Source organism: Miniopterus natalensis, chromosome 4 (assembly GCF_054644295.1).
Source record: "Miniopterus natalensis isolate mMinNat1 chromosome 4, mMinNat1.hap1, whole genome shotgun sequence".
NCBI classification, from domain to species: Eukaryota; Metazoa; Chordata; class Mammalia; order Chiroptera; family Miniopteridae; genus Miniopterus; species Miniopterus natalensis.
This window is the reverse complement of record NC_142084.1, coordinates 22251485-22268033: the sequence shown is the minus strand read 5'-3', so window position 1 is coordinate 22268033 and position 16549 is coordinate 22251485. Positions and strand designations below refer to the sequence as shown.

General features: G+C 38.8%; 1 protein-coding gene across 1 annotated transcript in view; it reads left to right on the top strand.

The window, feature by feature from the left end:
* HSPA4 (heat shock protein family A (Hsp70) member 4) overlaps positions 1-14947 on the top strand; it is a 42299-nt gene extending 27352 nt beyond the window's left edge. Inside the window, exons 8-19 of the mRNA XM_016197563.2 lie at positions 2017-2093; positions 3370-3521; positions 4007-4113; positions 4525-4658; positions 5607-5788; positions 7142-7231; positions 9179-9331; positions 10700-10825; positions 11577-11684; positions 13183-13302; positions 14336-14497; positions 14703-14947. Of these exons, the coding sequence (XP_016053049.1) occupies positions 2017-2093; positions 3370-3521; positions 4007-4113; positions 4525-4658; positions 5607-5788; positions 7142-7231; positions 9179-9331; positions 10700-10825; positions 11577-11684; positions 13183-13302; positions 14336-14497; positions 14703-14906 (1615 nt within the window). The 3' untranslated portion in view covers positions 14907-14947. The remainder of the gene's footprint in view (positions 1-2016; positions 2094-3369; positions 3522-4006; positions 4114-4524; positions 4659-5606; positions 5789-7141; positions 7232-9178; positions 9332-10699; positions 10826-11576; positions 11685-13182; positions 13303-14335; positions 14498-14702) is intronic.
* The last annotated feature ends 1602 nt before the right edge of the window (positions 14948-16549 follow it).

The window sequence follows — 16549 nt, the reverse complement described above, 5'->3', positions numbered from 1 at the left end:
TGCATGGGACGATGCTCAGCCAACTGAGCCACACGTGCCAGGGCTCTGATTGGGTGTTTTTGCTCCCTTATATTCCAAATTGCTGATTTGATTCTTGGTTGCATCTGCTCTACTGTTGATTCCCTGTACGTTTTTCTTCAGTTCAGTTCGTGAACCCTTCATTTCTGACTGGTACTTTTTCATGCTGTCGAAGTTCTCCAAGTTTCTTGAGCATCCTTATAACCATTGTTTTGAACTCTGTATCTTGGTAGTTTGCTTGCCTCCATTTCATTTAGTTCTTTTTCTAGAAATTTCTTGTGTTCTTTCATTTGGTACCTGTTTCTTTGTCTCTGCATTTTGGCTACTTTCCTATGTTTGTTTCTATGTATTAGGTAGAGGTGCCACGTCTCCCAAACTTTGTAGAGTGGGCTTATGTAGTAGGTGTCCTGTAGGGTCAAGTGTCCTGTAGGCTCAGCCTCCCCAGTCACCTGAGCTGGGTGCTCTAGGTGTGCCCCTGTGTTGTGGGCTGTGTGTAATGTCCTGCTGTAGTTGAGCCTTGTTGCTGATGGTGTCACTGAGGGATTGACTCCTAGGCCAATAGGCTGTGAGGACCAGCTGTGACTACAGTGGAGGAGCTGTTGTATGGAGCAGGACTTCCTTCAGTGGGGCTTTGCTGCTCACCAAGTCTGCCCCTTGAGTGTGAAATCCTGTGTGGTCTGAAGCTGTCTACTAGATGCATGTGGTCTTCTGGGAGGTGCAAGGTCAGACACCTAGTGCGGCCACCTGGCTTGAGCTACTGAGCCATCTGCAGGTGGCTGCTACTTATGCTGGGCTTGGAGGTGCCCAGGAGAGGCCAAGCTGTGAACCAAGGCTGAGTGCTGCTAGTGCTGCATCTGGGACCACTTAGCAGAGGCCAGGTACTGCTTGTTTGAGAGATTTTAGGAAAGTCCAAAGCATGAGGCAAGAGAGGCCAGTTGTATGGAAAAGCCACTGGAAATGGCTTAGATGGGTGGGCAGGATCTCAGGGAATCAAAAAGTAGGGGCAAACAGTGTGAGCCAGGTTGATGGAGACTCAGATATGGCGCCTGCCAGTCAGCTCTGTGGGAAGAGGTCTCAGAAAAGGAACAGTGGTCTCTGCCAGCAATTTTGTCTGGCAGAAAGCTGCGCCTCCCCAGCTCTCGTCTTGATGCCAGACAATTAATTTCCTTTCCATATGTCCCTGATTCCTTTCAAGCTGCTGTCTCAGTGCTGGAGCTCAGAGCGAGTGAGTCTGAGTAAGTCTATATGTGGGCCTGGGTCTCCAGCAGCCTCAGCCTTCCTCCTCAGTCCACACTGGTTTTCACAGCCAGAAGTTATGGGGACTTCTCTTTCTGGCACTGGAACCCTGAGCTGGAGGGCCTGGTGGGCTGGGGCCCCCCTGCTTCTCAAGGATTTTAAACCAGATTTTAAACCACCACATGCCTGGGACCAACCTTTCCATGTCTCTGCCCCTCCTACCAGTCTAGGTGGGCTGCTGCTTTAATTCTCTAGTGATAGGACTTCCATTCAGCTGGATTTCAGGTGGTTCTGAATGAAGGTGGTTCTGTAGTTTAGTTGCAGGTTTGATGTGCTTGTGGGAGGATTCAGGTACTGCATGTACCTATGCTGTCGTCTTGGCTGGAAGTTGTGTGTTCATTCCTTTCTGTTGCTGGGTACACTTGACGGACATAGGGTTTTTTCCACTTTTTTGGCTGTTTATGAATAATATTACTGTGAATACTCGTGTAAGTTTTTGTGTGTTTGTATATTATATTTCTCTTCGTTATATACCCAGAGTGGAATTACTGGGCCATATGGTAACTGTTTAACATTTTGAAGAACTGCCACACTATTTTCCAAAGTGGTTGCACCATTTTATGTTCCCATCAGGAATGGGTGAGGATCCAGTTTCTCTACATCCTTGCCAATACTTGTTATAATCTGTCTTTTTGTTTATAGCCACCCTTTTCAGATAAAAAGTAGAATGTGACTTAACCTTTTGTTGTTGTTTTTTAATAGAGGCAAGTTTCTGGAGATGTGTGATGATCTCTTAGCTAGAGTGGAGCCACCACTTCGTAGTGTTTTGGAACAAGCCAGTAAGTATTTTTGTGATTGAATTGTTTATCTCACACTCTTTGGAAATAGTTTATTACTTTTTTTTCAGTTATACAAATTTTCATTGTACAGACAACTTCAGTGCTATATTAAGCTTCTTCATATCTTCCCTCTGAAACTCCCACTTCCCCCAAGTAATCTTTTATGGACACGCTGTTATGTGTCCAGGGAAATCTAAAAGTTTCCCCAGGAAACCTAATTCAAACTTAAAGATGGATATAAACTTTTCAGTTCTTTCATGGTGGTAAAAATTATCTTCTGCAATGCTGCTATAGTAGTCTCGTAGGCTTTTCTGTCAGTGACACTCTTGTTTGCTGAATGACAGTTAGAGCAAAGGGAGGATATGACAACCATATATTTACTTTAACAGGATGCTTTTTTACCTTGGGCTAAAACTTAGAAGTTAGATTTAGGAATATATTACTAATTTTCCCAAAGTGTTCGGCAAACGTTTACCTAGAGTCCACTGTCGTGTTGCTTGCTAGCTATTTCAGAGTGTTGAAAAGTACTCTCAGCTTGACAGGGGTTCAGCTCTTAAATCACAGTGATTATGGCAAATGGGCATGTTCTTTCCACACTGGGACATCCTGTTTCGTTAGATAATCCTTCACAACACATTGTTAGTGTTTGTTACATAAAATGTGATCAGGAAACCAGGTGGTATTAAGAGTTCTTTTATGAGTGACAGCTGAACCTTGGTGTGTACCTTCTTTCCCTCTGATATGAGGAGATGATACATGTGCTGTAATGTGGACTTTGTTTATACTCGGGTGGAGTGCTGGCGTGGCTAGATGTGCGTCTGAATATCTTTTTTTCTTTCATGTTGTGTCAGGGCTGACAATATTTCAAGGCCCTCTTATCTTCCTTATGGCTAGCTTAACTATTTATGTTTTAACAATTCTTTGTGTGGGACTCTTTCAGAGATTGTAGGACATTGAGTATTCCTGGCCCCCACCTCCTAAATCCCAATATTACTGTGCCATCCTGCCCCCATTATTTTGAGTATCAAAATATGCCTACTTGTTTCCAGATGGCTGTGCACCTGTGTGTGTGAGCACAGTTTGTGTGCATGCTGTTGTGGAGAGGTGGGGGGGAAGGAGTGGGGAGTTTTGTTACACATCTACAAGTTATTTTGTTGTGAGAAGGTGCTGTATTGGTCTTTCATTTCACTGTAAATTACTGTGTTCCTGTCACTGTAAAATTTTCACTATAATTTAAAGATTATTTTAATGTAAATGTCTACTCACTTTAAAATAGAATTAAAGAAAGAAGATATTTATGCAGTGGAGATAGTTGGTGGCGCTACTCGAATCCCTGCAGTAAAAGAGAAGATCAGCAAATTTTTTGGTAAAGAGCTCAGTACAACACTAAATGCTGATGAAGCTGTCACTCGAGGCTGTGCACTGCAGGTGAGTTTTCTTTCTTCTACAGGCAGCCACTTATAGCTCATTGTAACAAGACAGTGGTGGTTTTATGTATCCAGTTAATAACCTGAGGTTAGCTTGGGGTGATCTCAAGGTGTAAGTTTCTGAAACTTTTATTTTAATGGATATCAGAGGTGTCATTCATAAATAGATGAATACTAGAAACATAGGTTAACTTCAAATACTGTTGGATTTGGCATTTTTATCTGTTATTTATATATTAAGTATTGTTGTACATCAATTAAATAAAGGTTGGGGTTAATGAAAAAATGGTAAGGAACAGCTAGATTATAAGTAATTTGACAAATGATAGAAGTTTATAAAGCTGCTTATTCAGATACAGTTAAATTATTGTAAATATTTAAAAATGATTGGTGATGGTTTTCTGAAGTCTTTTTTTAATGCATCTCATACTGTGAGTTCATAATGTTTATATTTGTTAAATGGAGTTTAAAATTTTTTTATTCTAGTGTGCAATCTTATCACCTGCTTTCAAAGTCAGAGAATTTTCTATCACTGATGTAGTACCATATCCAATATCTCTGAGATGGAATTCTCCAGCTGAAGAAGGGTCAAGGTAATAATATATATTAAATTATTTTTATACTTAAAGTTAATTCAGTGTTAAGTCTGAGTAAAATATTGTGCTCCATTTCAACTTTTCCGAATCTGTAACATTTTGTTACAGTTTATGTATCAAAGTAATTACTTATTTTAGTCATCAGAATAAATTTGTGTCTTTATTTAGTTTCTTTACTTGGTAGTGCTGAAGTGGTGCCTTTTGTGCTGATTGAAATATATTCTTTTTTAAAAAAACTGACACTTGTGTGTGTGTGTGTATTTTTTTGTTGGAAACTTATAATCTGGAAATGATTGACAGTTGAGAAGAATACCGAAAACTATACAGTAATTACAAAACGAGAGTTTGTGGGCAAAAGTGTTAGGAATATCCTAAATTTGTGTGTTTTTGTCTTTTTTCTCCATTCAGTGACTGTGAAGTCTTTCCAAAAAATCATGCTGCTCCTTTCTCTAAAGTACTCACGTTTTATAGAAAGGAACCTTTCACTCTTGAGGCCTATTATAGCTCTTCTCAGGATTTGCCCTATCCAGACCCTGCTATAGGTAAGTAAAGAGTTGGGAATTAAAACACACACACACAGCAGGTACAGTATTCTGAAATTTGGTATTTTAGATCACAAAAAAACCTGTTATGTAGTCTTATTACCCAATTCAGAACTAGTGGGATGATCATTATTTAATTGCATTTTCCATTGTGGGAGCATATATCTTGGTTAATGCATATTCTGGGTATATAATGTGCTAGATACTGAAAAGAGTTATAGAAATTCAATTTTAACCCTACATAGAATTACGTACACAGAAAATTATTAGGAAATTATATTAGTATCACAAGCCATATTGCCTAGAATCTTCATGGATTCTTAGAAACTATAATCTGGAAATAGTACTAGTTGAGAAGAAACTAGGGTTATACAATAATTACAGACCTAGAATACATAGGTAAAGTATTAGGACTATCCTGAATGGTACTTAGGAGCTGTGGAAAGTTAACCTACTGTTTTCTTCATTTTGCAAAACAGGAATAAAGATGAAAAGTCATGCTTTGCAGAGTTTTGTGAACTAAAAAAAACAACCCATAAGTGAAACATTGGTTTAGTGACTGAATCTAGAAGTCACAAGTTCTTCATAAATCACAGAAACACTATGGAATCCTTGGGGTTTTGTTTAGTAGAGGAGAATGTGACAGAATTGTTTTAGGGATTTATCTGGCAATAGCCTAAAAAGATGAATTGGAATAAGGGACTGGAGGGAAAGAAATGTTTGGAGGGTTAAGAGATGTTTGAGTCCTTAAATGGGGCAAGATAAAATTTTCACTCTATGAAAGAGAAAGGAGAAATAAGATGTGGTAAAATTCCCTGAGTGCCCACTTTGCTTCTTCGAGGTGTCATGTTACTGAGAAATGCACATAACCTGGACATGTGGGTATATATATTCCTGTTTGAATTCCTCCTCTCAGATTATTTGTTCTCTTGTCTCATATGTTCCTAGCTCAGTTTTCCGTTCAGAAAGTCACTCCTCAGTCTGATGGCTCCAGTTCAAAAGTCAAAGTCAAAGTTCGAGTAAATGTCCATGGCATTTTTAGTGTGTCCAGTGCATCTCTAGTGGAAGTGCACAAGTTTGAGGAAAATGAGGAACCGATGGAAACAGATCAGAATGCAAAGGAGGAAGAGGTAATTTGGACATTTTATACCATTTATGGACCCTAGAGGTGACTTGTCTAGAAGTTAAAGGAAATAGACTGGGTGACAGAGCTGCTGAGTGTGGGCTTGCATGCGTCCCCTTCCCCTAGCCCGGGCGACCTAGCGGGCCTACACAGAATTTGTATAGGAATGTCGCATCCTCGACTCCCTCCTTCAGACCATGTGCTTGTCACTTTGAGTTCTTGACCTTTTCTATTGCTGAAGAATGCTGTGAGCCTGAGTTAATTATTCTCACAAGTAGAATAGATTTCACATTCATTTGTTGGAATCATGCATTATCTCATCCTTACTATGCATCAGAATCTCAAGGCTTTAGAAAATAGCTACAAATGTTTGGGTCATACCCCAGAGATTTGTTTGAGTTGATCTGGGCCTACTAGGGCCCAGGTATCAGTAGTTTTAAAAGCCTCTAAGGTCATTCTGGGATGCGGTAGGCATTGGAAACCACTGACTCAGCATCTCCACAAACTTCTCCCCTCTTTTCTATTGTCAGACTTTGGTCTTTTAACAGAATTCTCAAGATGTTCACATCCCCTAATGCATGCAACTGTTGTATTTTTGAGGATGAAAAGGCTGATTTAAAAACTGCTTGAAAATTTTGTGAAGACTTGAGATAAATTTACTCATGAGGAAGCTTGGAGAAACTCATGCTCTCTTCAGATTATATTGTGTTAAATATTGCCACACTTTGTACTCTCAGGACTTTATGGTTTATAGAGCACTTCCACAGCCACTCTTGTTTATTACTGTTTGTGACCAGGGAGCAGTAGAATGGTTTCTCCCATTCTTTATGAGAATGTAAATAGGTATAGACATTCTGGAAATCATATTGATAGTTTCTGGTCCATACAAATCTTATACCCTCTCCCCACTAATTTCATATGCATGTCTATATGTTTAGATAAGAGTGGAAGAAAGTTAGAGAAGATTTCATAGTGATTTTATGTTGACTGGGATTATGGGTGGTGGTTTAATATATATGTATGTGTGTACAGTTGAACAGTATTAGCTGTATTCACAGTGGTGTAACCAGTCTCCAGAAGATTTTCATCTTGCCAAACTGAAACTCTATATCCATGTAAGGGTTGGGCCAGGCAGGTGTTACCTCCAGTGTACGGATGTAGTTACTGAGATCCAGAGAGGAAAACCCCTGTGCTGTAGGTAACATACGCATTATAGCTGAAATTTGAGTCTTGGTCTTCTAATGGCTGGTAATTCAGCAGGAGTTCAATGCCATGCGATTTTGCCAGTGTGTCATGAGTGTTGCTTAATCTTTTCACTAGTATAAACTAGTTTCAGGATTTGATGTGACCTGTTTTTCAGAAGATGCAAGTGGACCAAGAGGAACCACATGTTGAAGAGCAACAGCAGCAGATGCCAGCAGAAAATAAGACTGAGTCTGAAGAAATGGAGGTACAAATTATATTTTAGAGGATGTATTACAATCTCTTCACATGGGTGGTTTTGGTTGTGTTTTTACTATGTTTTGGAAGGTAGTTCTATTAGGAATTCCTAGTGTATTTGAATAGTTTTTAAGCAAAATTTTGTAGTATATTTGGAAAGTACATTTTGCAAGATGGGCTTTGAACTCTGATTCTGGCCTATGTATGAGAAGAAAGTTCTCAGAAGCCCTGGCTTTATTAGACCAGTGATTATTTACTGCTGGTTTCTGAATGGCTGTTACTAATAGTCATCCTTCCCTTCTTTACCGATAAATGAGATGATTCTTTTAAATTTTACCAATTCTCTGAAGCTTGTCTTTTTTGTCAAAAAGTATTGTTTTAAATAATGTACTTAAATATATTTTGTAAATAATGTAAGTAATATAGTATTTACCCAAGTACTTACTTAAATGAATATTTAACATACTTGTTCTTTAATTGTAACTTTTAAATTTTCGTGTTTAAATTTGTTGTCAGCATTGAAAACACTTTTTCTTTCCAGCTGTTTATAACATTGCAATATATAATCTCACCCTAGGTATTCCTGATTATGGCATTTAAAAATGTTTGGCAGAGCCTTACAGGACTTAAGTCTATTATCCATATTCATATCAGCTAACAAATTATAATTACTTTGTTTTAGTTGTGTAAATAATTGTGAAAATGAAAATAATGGAAAGGAAGTTATGCTTACAGATGCCTTAGTCTACTACAGGCGTGTTCTAAGTGGAAGCCTTTGGCTGGGTTAGGGGCAGTGGGAGCGGGAAGTACTTGCTCTCCTGTGTGCGTGTGGGAGGCGGGGAGGAGGAGAAAGGACAAGTGCCACCCTCTGCCACCTCCGCTCCCAGCCCCAAATGCCGAGGAGCTGTGGGAAGTTTCAGAGGGTTGTTACTGAGGCTTCTTCCATTAGTTGGCTTGGGAACTGGTGTCTTTCAGAGTACGTATTGTTTAGAAGGGAAACGAAACACAAATGATACATAAATTTCAGCAGCTGACTTCAGTTACTTGGATAGGAGGTGAGGAAATGACTCAGTTCTAGATGAATTTGAAAGTTAAAACTAAAAAAACAACTTGAATGAATATTTTTCTAATCTGTGGATCAGGAGGGCTTTCAAAGCAGTGAAAGTAATCCCAGAGGAAAAGATGGATAGATTCAACAATAAAAACTTGTATAGGCAAATAACATAAAATTAGAAAGAAACAGAAGAGTCAGTCACTTGAGGGAAAAAAACACCACTAAAATTCTAAAAGAATGGTGGATGAAATATATTGCTAGGCGATTTGAAAAAAAGGTTACTGACCCAAAGAAAATAATAGTGACGTGATGCTAAACGAATTCCTGTTTCTAACCAGGGAGCAGTAGAATGGGTTCTCCCATTCCTTGTGAGAATGTAATAGGTACAGACATTCTGGAAATCATATTGATAATGTTTCTGATCCATACAAATCTTATATCTTCTCCCCACAAATTTCATGTTCATGTCTATAATGTTTAGGTAAGAATGGAAGAAAGAGAAGATTTAAAGGTGATTTTATGTTGACTGTGGGATTATGGGAGGTTGTTAAATGTATATGTATGTGTGTACAGTTCAGCAGTGTTAAGTGTGTTCACAGGGGTGCAACCAGTCTCCTGAAGATTTTCATCTTGCCAAACGGAAACTCCTATGTCCACTGAACAACAACTTCCTATTTCCTCCCATCCCTCCTCCCTCTAGCTCCTAGCAGTACCATTAGGTTTTGTCTCTATGGATTTGACTATTTTTATAGTATTTATAATTTTAACTTTCCAGATATTATAATAAATAGTCTTAGGTTATTTAGATCATCAGAAAACAAAGTTAATGAAAAAGCAAAAACAGCTTTTGAAACATGACCCATTTGGAAGTTTAAGTTAGTCTGTTTATGTGTTTGTTCTTAGACCTCCCAAGCTGGATCAAAAGACAAAAAGATGGATCAACCACCTCAAGCCAAGAAGGCAAAAGTGAAGACCAGTACTGTGGACCTGCCAATTGAGAATCAGCTGTTATGGCAGATAGACAGAGAGATGCTCAACTTGTACATTGAAAATGAGGTGGTTATTTCATGTCTTAGAATAATAAATTAACAAATTAATGTGACATAGTGTTCAAGCTCTTTCTAGTGACATTAAGCATTTTTGGTTGTTTGGAGGTTGAGAAAAATAATTTTAGATTTTTGGGTTCTGTAAGAGCAAGCTTAGTAAATCCCATGCGATCCCAAATTCTTTTATGGCGAAATTACATCTATTGCTAAAAGCTCTATTATGAGATCTTTGAAATTACAACTTGGGTGTAAGGGTGTCGTTCACTTTGGGGCTTTTTTTTTTTTTTTTTTAAAAATATGTCTTTATTGATTTCAGAGAGAGGAAGGGAGAGGGAGAGAGAGAGAAGCATCAATGATGAGAGAGAGTCATTGATCGGCTGCCTCTTGTATGCCCCCCATTGGGGATCAATCCCCAACCTGGGCATGTGCCCTGACCGGGAATTGAACCGGGATCTCCTGGATCATAGGTCGATGCTCAACTGCTGAGCCATGTCTGGCCGGGCACTTTTTTTTTTTTTTTTAAAGTATGTTTGTTCACTAGGGATTGGGATGTTTAAGGTGATGGATCCTGGAAGTTGATGGTAGGAGAAATCACAGCATTAATGGTAGCACTACAGTGGTACCTCTGTTTTCGAATGTCTCCATTGACGAACATTTCTGGTTATGAATGCGTAAACCCAGAAGGAAATGCTTCGGGTTTTGAACACTCCTCAGAAGTCGAACCTGCCACATGGCGTCCGCTGAGGGCAAGATCCTGAGGCCCAGCTGTCGGCTGTCAATTCCTCGGTTTTTGAATGTTTTAGAACTCGAACGGACTTCTGGAACGGGTAACATTTGGGAACCGAGGTACCACTGTATTATTAGTTCCTTCCCCTGTTGCCAGTCAGTATGTAACTCTTATTATGGTGAGTGAGATAAGGTTTGGCACCTTGGCGCTTGGTTACTGAATTAATTATTGCCTGTGTGGTTTCTTGTCATGTATTCATTGGATCTTAAAATAGTATTGCTTTACAGACCTTTAGCATTTATACTATATGAACAAATTTGATTTTTCTTGGTATTCCATAGGAACAATAATACAGCAAAGATACCACTTGTGACATTGAGCTGATAGTTTCTTCAAGTTCTCTTGTCTTACGTTCTTTTTCTAAGTTTTGCTTTTGAGTTTCTACATCTTGATGCTTTTTTCTAAGTATGCCCACAGAATTCTCGGTCTTCATCATTTACTGAGGACTAATGCTTCCAGCTCTCCTTTTTTGGATAATTTAAAAGGATCTGGGGAAGAGGGATTCTCTACTTTGATAATTATATTACTTAATATTTAAGAGACAATTGTCTCAGTTGTCCAGATGTCTTAACTGATTTATACCGTCCTCAGGGTAAGATGATCATGCAGGATAAACTGGAGAAGGAGAGGAATGATGCTAAGAACGCGGTAGAAGAATATGTGTATGAAATGAGAGACAAGCTGAGTGGTGAATTTGAGAAGTTTGTGAGTGAAGATGTAAGTATGTGCCACAATGTGGCTACCTATTATTTGTCTTCTGGGAGCATCCTTAAATGTGTAGAAGGGAAGTGTGCATCTGCAGGTATACAGTAAAATGATTAAAATGTACTTTTTTGGAATTATTTTGTGTTTATTAGTGAGGTGTTTCCTAAAGGCTAGTTTTTGTTACTTTTTGATACATTCACATGCTGTTATTTACCCAGCACTGGCTAACTTTTCCCTGGTATTTATTTTAACTTACTTTTTTGTAAATAAAGTTTCTAATTCTGAAAATTTCAAACATACCCAAATGTCCCTTACAGCAGAGAGAATAATAAACCTCTCTGTACCTGTCAAGCAAAACAGCATTGTACCAGTCTTATTTTCTGTATCTCCTTTTTTTGGTGTTAATCTTCATCTGAGGATTTTTTCCCCATTTATGTTTAGAGAGAGTGAGCAGGGGGGGAGAGAGAAACATCGATGTGAAAGGGACACATCGATTGGTTGTCTCCCACATATGCCCTGACTAGGGCTGGGGATTGAACCTGCAACCCAGGTACCTACTCTTGACTGGGAATTGAACCCATGACCCTTTGGTGCTTGGGCTGACTCTCTATCCACTGAGCCATACTGGTGAGGGCCCCCTCATACTTTTTAAGACTAACTCAGATATATCACAGCCTGTGCCTATGACTCCACTAGTGAATCAACTAATTTCAAAATTGGTGAGTCAGAATTGACCTAATTACAATATTTTCTTCATCTTTAGGACCGTAACAGTTTTACCTTGAAACTAGAAGATACCGAAAATTGGTTGTATGAGGATGGAGAAGACCAGCCAAAACAAGTTTACATCGATAAATTGGCTGAATTAAAAGTAAGTGACTCTTGAAAGCAGAAGTGTCCCGAATCCATGTTGTAGTTTTCAATGAAAGCATCTCAAAATTGGGAGGAATTATATCAAGTAATGAAGATAGGCTAAAAGTGATCGAAGCTTTTTATCACTTAGGTTCAGAATTTTTCTGAAAACTGTTGAGACTTAAAATGTTCATTGAATTGGAGCTGAGTGTATTCTTGGTGTCAAGAGATACAAAGACTAGCAAGATGTGTCCCTGTCCTAAAGGCAGGCAGTACAGTTCAGGCAAGGCTGTGTATATAGCTTTGGTTCGCAGTAAAGCAAAATATCTGGTTTTGTATTTAAAGAATCTGATCAGTAAACCTTAGGGTTAAAGTACAAAGAGCTGTCTAAAGTTGAGGCCTTTTGTTTGGGAGAGGATGCACATGTACAAGGACTTTTCACATTTCTCTGGATTAGTTTTTGTCAAACGGGGCCATTGTGACTAACCTGGAATGGAGTTGCTTAAGGACGGCCTGTGGTTTCCTGTCATTTTGGCAAAAATAGCAAGAGCCTCCAGTGAAATCCTTCCTGTTGAGCCTTTTGTTTGGTTTTTATTGTTGGGGATGTCAGACACATGAATGAAGAGGGAAGACTAGTTTCAACTGATGTCAACTTATGGCCAATTTTGTTTCATTTCTGCTCCCTCTCCAGTTATTTGAAGCAAAGCCTCCATGTTACATTTAATCCAAAAATATTTCAGTATGCATTTAAAAGAAAATAGAACCTTAAGCTCTACCATATATTCAGTCAGTTTTCAAGTTCCACTTATTTCACATTATTTTTTAGTTAGTTTGACTCAGTATCCAAGTGAGGTTCACGCATTTTGTTGATGATGTGTCTAAACTCTGTGTCTGTAGTTCTTCCATCATTCCTTCCTATTATTTAGTTGATTAAAAATCATTTGTCCTACTATAAGATTTTCCCCCAGTCTGGGTTTTGCTGATTTTCATCTCTGTGGTGTTTAATATCTGGTAAATTGATCTAGAGGCTTCATTAGATTCAGGTTAAAAAATTTTTTTGGCTTTGGTACTTCACACTTACTGTTTTGTTTCACTGTCAGCAGGCACCTCTAGTATTTGGTTGTCTCCTCACTGTGTTTTGAGAATTAGGGCTCAGGTGATAGTTGAAGTAGCTCCACATGGAACAGTATTGAGGTATATTCTCATATCTAACCTGAGTATATAGGGTGGGGCAAAAAGTTGGTTTACAGTTGTTCATGTGGAAAATAATGCAATAATTAATTAATTAATAATATAAGAATAAATTCTGTTTTGTATACTCACAACTGTAAACCTACTTTTCCCCAACCCTGTATATTACAGTGGGCTGGGGGAAAGTATTTAACTTCTTATATATGGCACATGGGGATTAAATGTATACTTTAATTTATAAGCAATTTTAGTAATCATGGAAACAATGCTACGCTGATAGTTTAAGCTGCCCTGTGAAGAATTTGTATGTTCTCTCTTTTGTTAAGAATCTAGGTCAGCCTATTAAGATAAGATTCCAGGAATCTGAAGAAAGACCAAAACTGTTTGAAGAACTAGGGAAACAAATCCAGCAGTATATGAAAGTAATCAGCTCTTTCAAAAACAAGGTATCTTCTGTTTTTCCTTTTTCCCTACATTGTTTTGGTAGAGTTAAGCTTTGAGGCATTTATACAGTTTTTCTCTTGTTCTCTTTAACTGTTACCTAATAATAATGTTTCCTTTTCCCTTGCTAATGGGATGTATAGTATTTTATTGAATCTTAAGAACCCTGAGATTTGCCACTCCTCTTTAATAGGAATTGGGACTTGAGCAGTATTGTTGAATTTCCCCTTTTTTTGCTGTGAAATGCTTCATCAGTGACTTAACCTGCTCTCTCCTGGTCTGAGAACACATTAGGCATATAATTTGGCCTGTTATGTGGATGTAGGACTGTCCCAACAGTAAGCTGCTGCTTATCAGTGTATATTTCATAAATACATTATCTCATTAAATCCACACTAGTGCCCTTATGAAGTAGGTAGTAGTATCTACATTTTTAGATAACATCTAACTTCTTTAAGCCTCACCGTCCCTAAGCAGCACCCAAGGCTACTTGGGGGAGCTGGGACCTGGCCTGAGGCCTGACTCCAGAGTTCGGGTTCTTAACCGCTCCACTGTATTCCGGGTTCTTGATATATTGTTCGTGTAAGAAACCATAAGAGATAAATTAAGCTCTTTCTTTTTCTTGTTTTAATTTTTGCTTCTGAAAGGCCTCCTTTAAAAAATTGTATTCGTTGTTATTTTAGTTCTTAACAAGCATGCATAAACCTCGGCTCTCATCTCTAACGACGTGGTTTTTTTGAATTGTGAAATCATCTTAAGATTTTGTGTAAAGCATGTGTTATTTATACTGTTGAAGCCTTTTTTAATTGCAACCTTATGTATGTTTTTGACCTTTAAATCTATTTCTTGAGTGTTTTAAAAATTGGGCTTGCTTTTCCTTTCTTGAATTTTTAAGGAATTGAATATCTGTTTAGGTTGTGAGGGTTAATGTGCTGTACTTTGGGAAAGATTGGAACTTTCTGAAAGACTGATGTACTAGATGGTACTTGGCTGGGGAGTGTCATCCTTTGACACTGTCTGGTTGACTGCTGGTTGCAGGAGGACCAGTATGACCATTTGGATGCTGCTGACGTGATGAAAGTGGAAAAAAGCACGAATGAGGCCATGGAGTGGATGAATAAGAAACTGAATCTGCAGAACAAGCAGAGTCTGACCATGGATCCAATTGTCAAGGCAAAAGACATTGAAGCTAAAATTAAGGTATCTTATGGCTTTAAATTTTCAGTAGTCTTTGTCAGCCTCGTTGTTTATTGTTAATAGTCCTTAAAGGGACATTTGGGAGGGAACTTCATTATTGCATCTTCTGATTTGGGGATTGGGTGGGAGAGGGTGGACTTGGGTTTTGTGTGTTGTGTAAAATTTGTTATTTTATAAGAAACTACGATGTTCTCTTCTAACGTTCTAGGAGCTGATGAGTATCTGTAGCCCTATAATTTCAAAGCCCAAACCCAAAGTGGAACCTCCAAAAGAGGAGCAAAAAAATGGAGAGCAGAACGGACCAGTGGACGGACAAGGAGACAGCCCAGGCCCTCAGGCTGCTGAGCAGGGCACAGACACAGCTGTGCCTTCGGATTCAGACAAGAAGCTTCCTGAAATGGACATTGATTGATTCCAACAATTGTTTATATTAAAACAGACTATTATAAAGCTTTAAGTTGTCAGCTTTGTTCTAAATATCAACTAGAGCAATCCAATACTGGACATTTCTTAGTCAGTTTTTAGGGGACTTCGGGGGAAGGGATATAGGTAGTGTATGGAGCATTTTGACTTCTAAATAGTTACATACAGAAATTAAGTGCATTGTATCTTTTTCATAATGGTACTATTTAGAAGCCCAGTTAGTCTTACTGAGCTTATGCTTCACTCCCTTTATGTTTAAATCATGCTTATACAAAGATGTTCGTTTTGGAAGTTGAGCTATAGCAAAAACTATAACTGGCCATCAAGCAGACTTTTTGTTAGGACATACATGGCAGGAACCCTAATTGCGCTTCAAAAATTTGTGGTGATTGCCACAAAGTCTCCTCACCTGGTGTGGGGATAGGGGTGGGGTCTCCCTCTGTTCCTGAGGGCTAGAGCATGGCATGGCATGGATTAACATAAAACAGCACAGGTATGCTCTGAGCTTCCCATTTGATTTCTGCTCCACTTTAACTCCTACCCTTTTCTTAGCCCCTTTCCCCAGTGAAGGAGCTCCATTACAAATGCCATGTGCTGCTCTTGGGAAAAGAAAACTCTTCACCAGGAGCAAGTTGTTAACAGGATTTTAGACCTGGAGGCCCTTCCTGAGAATGTTCCTGAAAGTATGTTTCGCTAATACCCCCAAGCATCAAAGTCTATAAATAATTTTCTCCTTGGAGGGTTGGAGTTGGTAGATGTGTTGTTGGGTATGGTCATGATAGTCACTGAGGAATTGGTTCTTGTTAATTACGGTGTAAAGATTTGTACCTGGCCTGCTTATTCAGCTGGGAGATGGCCCGTACATTTGAGGTATAGCTTGAAGTTCTAGGACCAGAGTTAACATTTTTTTACCTTATTCACAATCACTGGTGTATTAAGTGTTAATATCTGTCATGAATCTGCCAATCTGTACGTTTTAAATAGCTGACAGATCACACAAAAAACTAAGATACACGGGGTTGTACTGGATGACTCTGAAATTAGTGTTAAAGAAGTGTGGTGCTTGACTTTAGCAACACCTCATTACTGTGCAGCCAATGGCAGGAGCATCAAAGCATTTCCTGTGACTGCCCTTTGGGGCAGTGTTGATAGGAGTGAGGCATTTTGGAAACTCCAAGGGAAGCCTGTATTGGAGGCGGAGCTGGTACCTGCCCTAGAAACTGTTGTAAGCTTTGTTGGTTACATTTTGTATCTTTGTAATGTTCTGTATAACAGAGTGCCCCTCTGTTAATTTTGGCCTGTGTTGTTAGAAATATGATTATACCTTGTGTATTTAGAATAAATTTCTGTCCATCTGCACACTTAAAAAATTTTAGGGTGTTAACAATCTCTAAAGTGCTATAGAGAAACTGCTTAGAGAGAAGGATGGTGGAAGTATATTTATGTTGGTGCGTAAGCATGCATGGAAGCCAGGAATTGACCCTGTTCTTGGAGGATCCTCGACCCATCTCTACCTATCATGCCTCAAGAGTTCCAGCTGGCCTGCTGTGAGGGAGGCCAATAGCTACTTTGGAGTGCTAGCTTCAGGGTTAAGCCAATTCTTATGCAACCGACTCAGTCCTTAATGGCCAT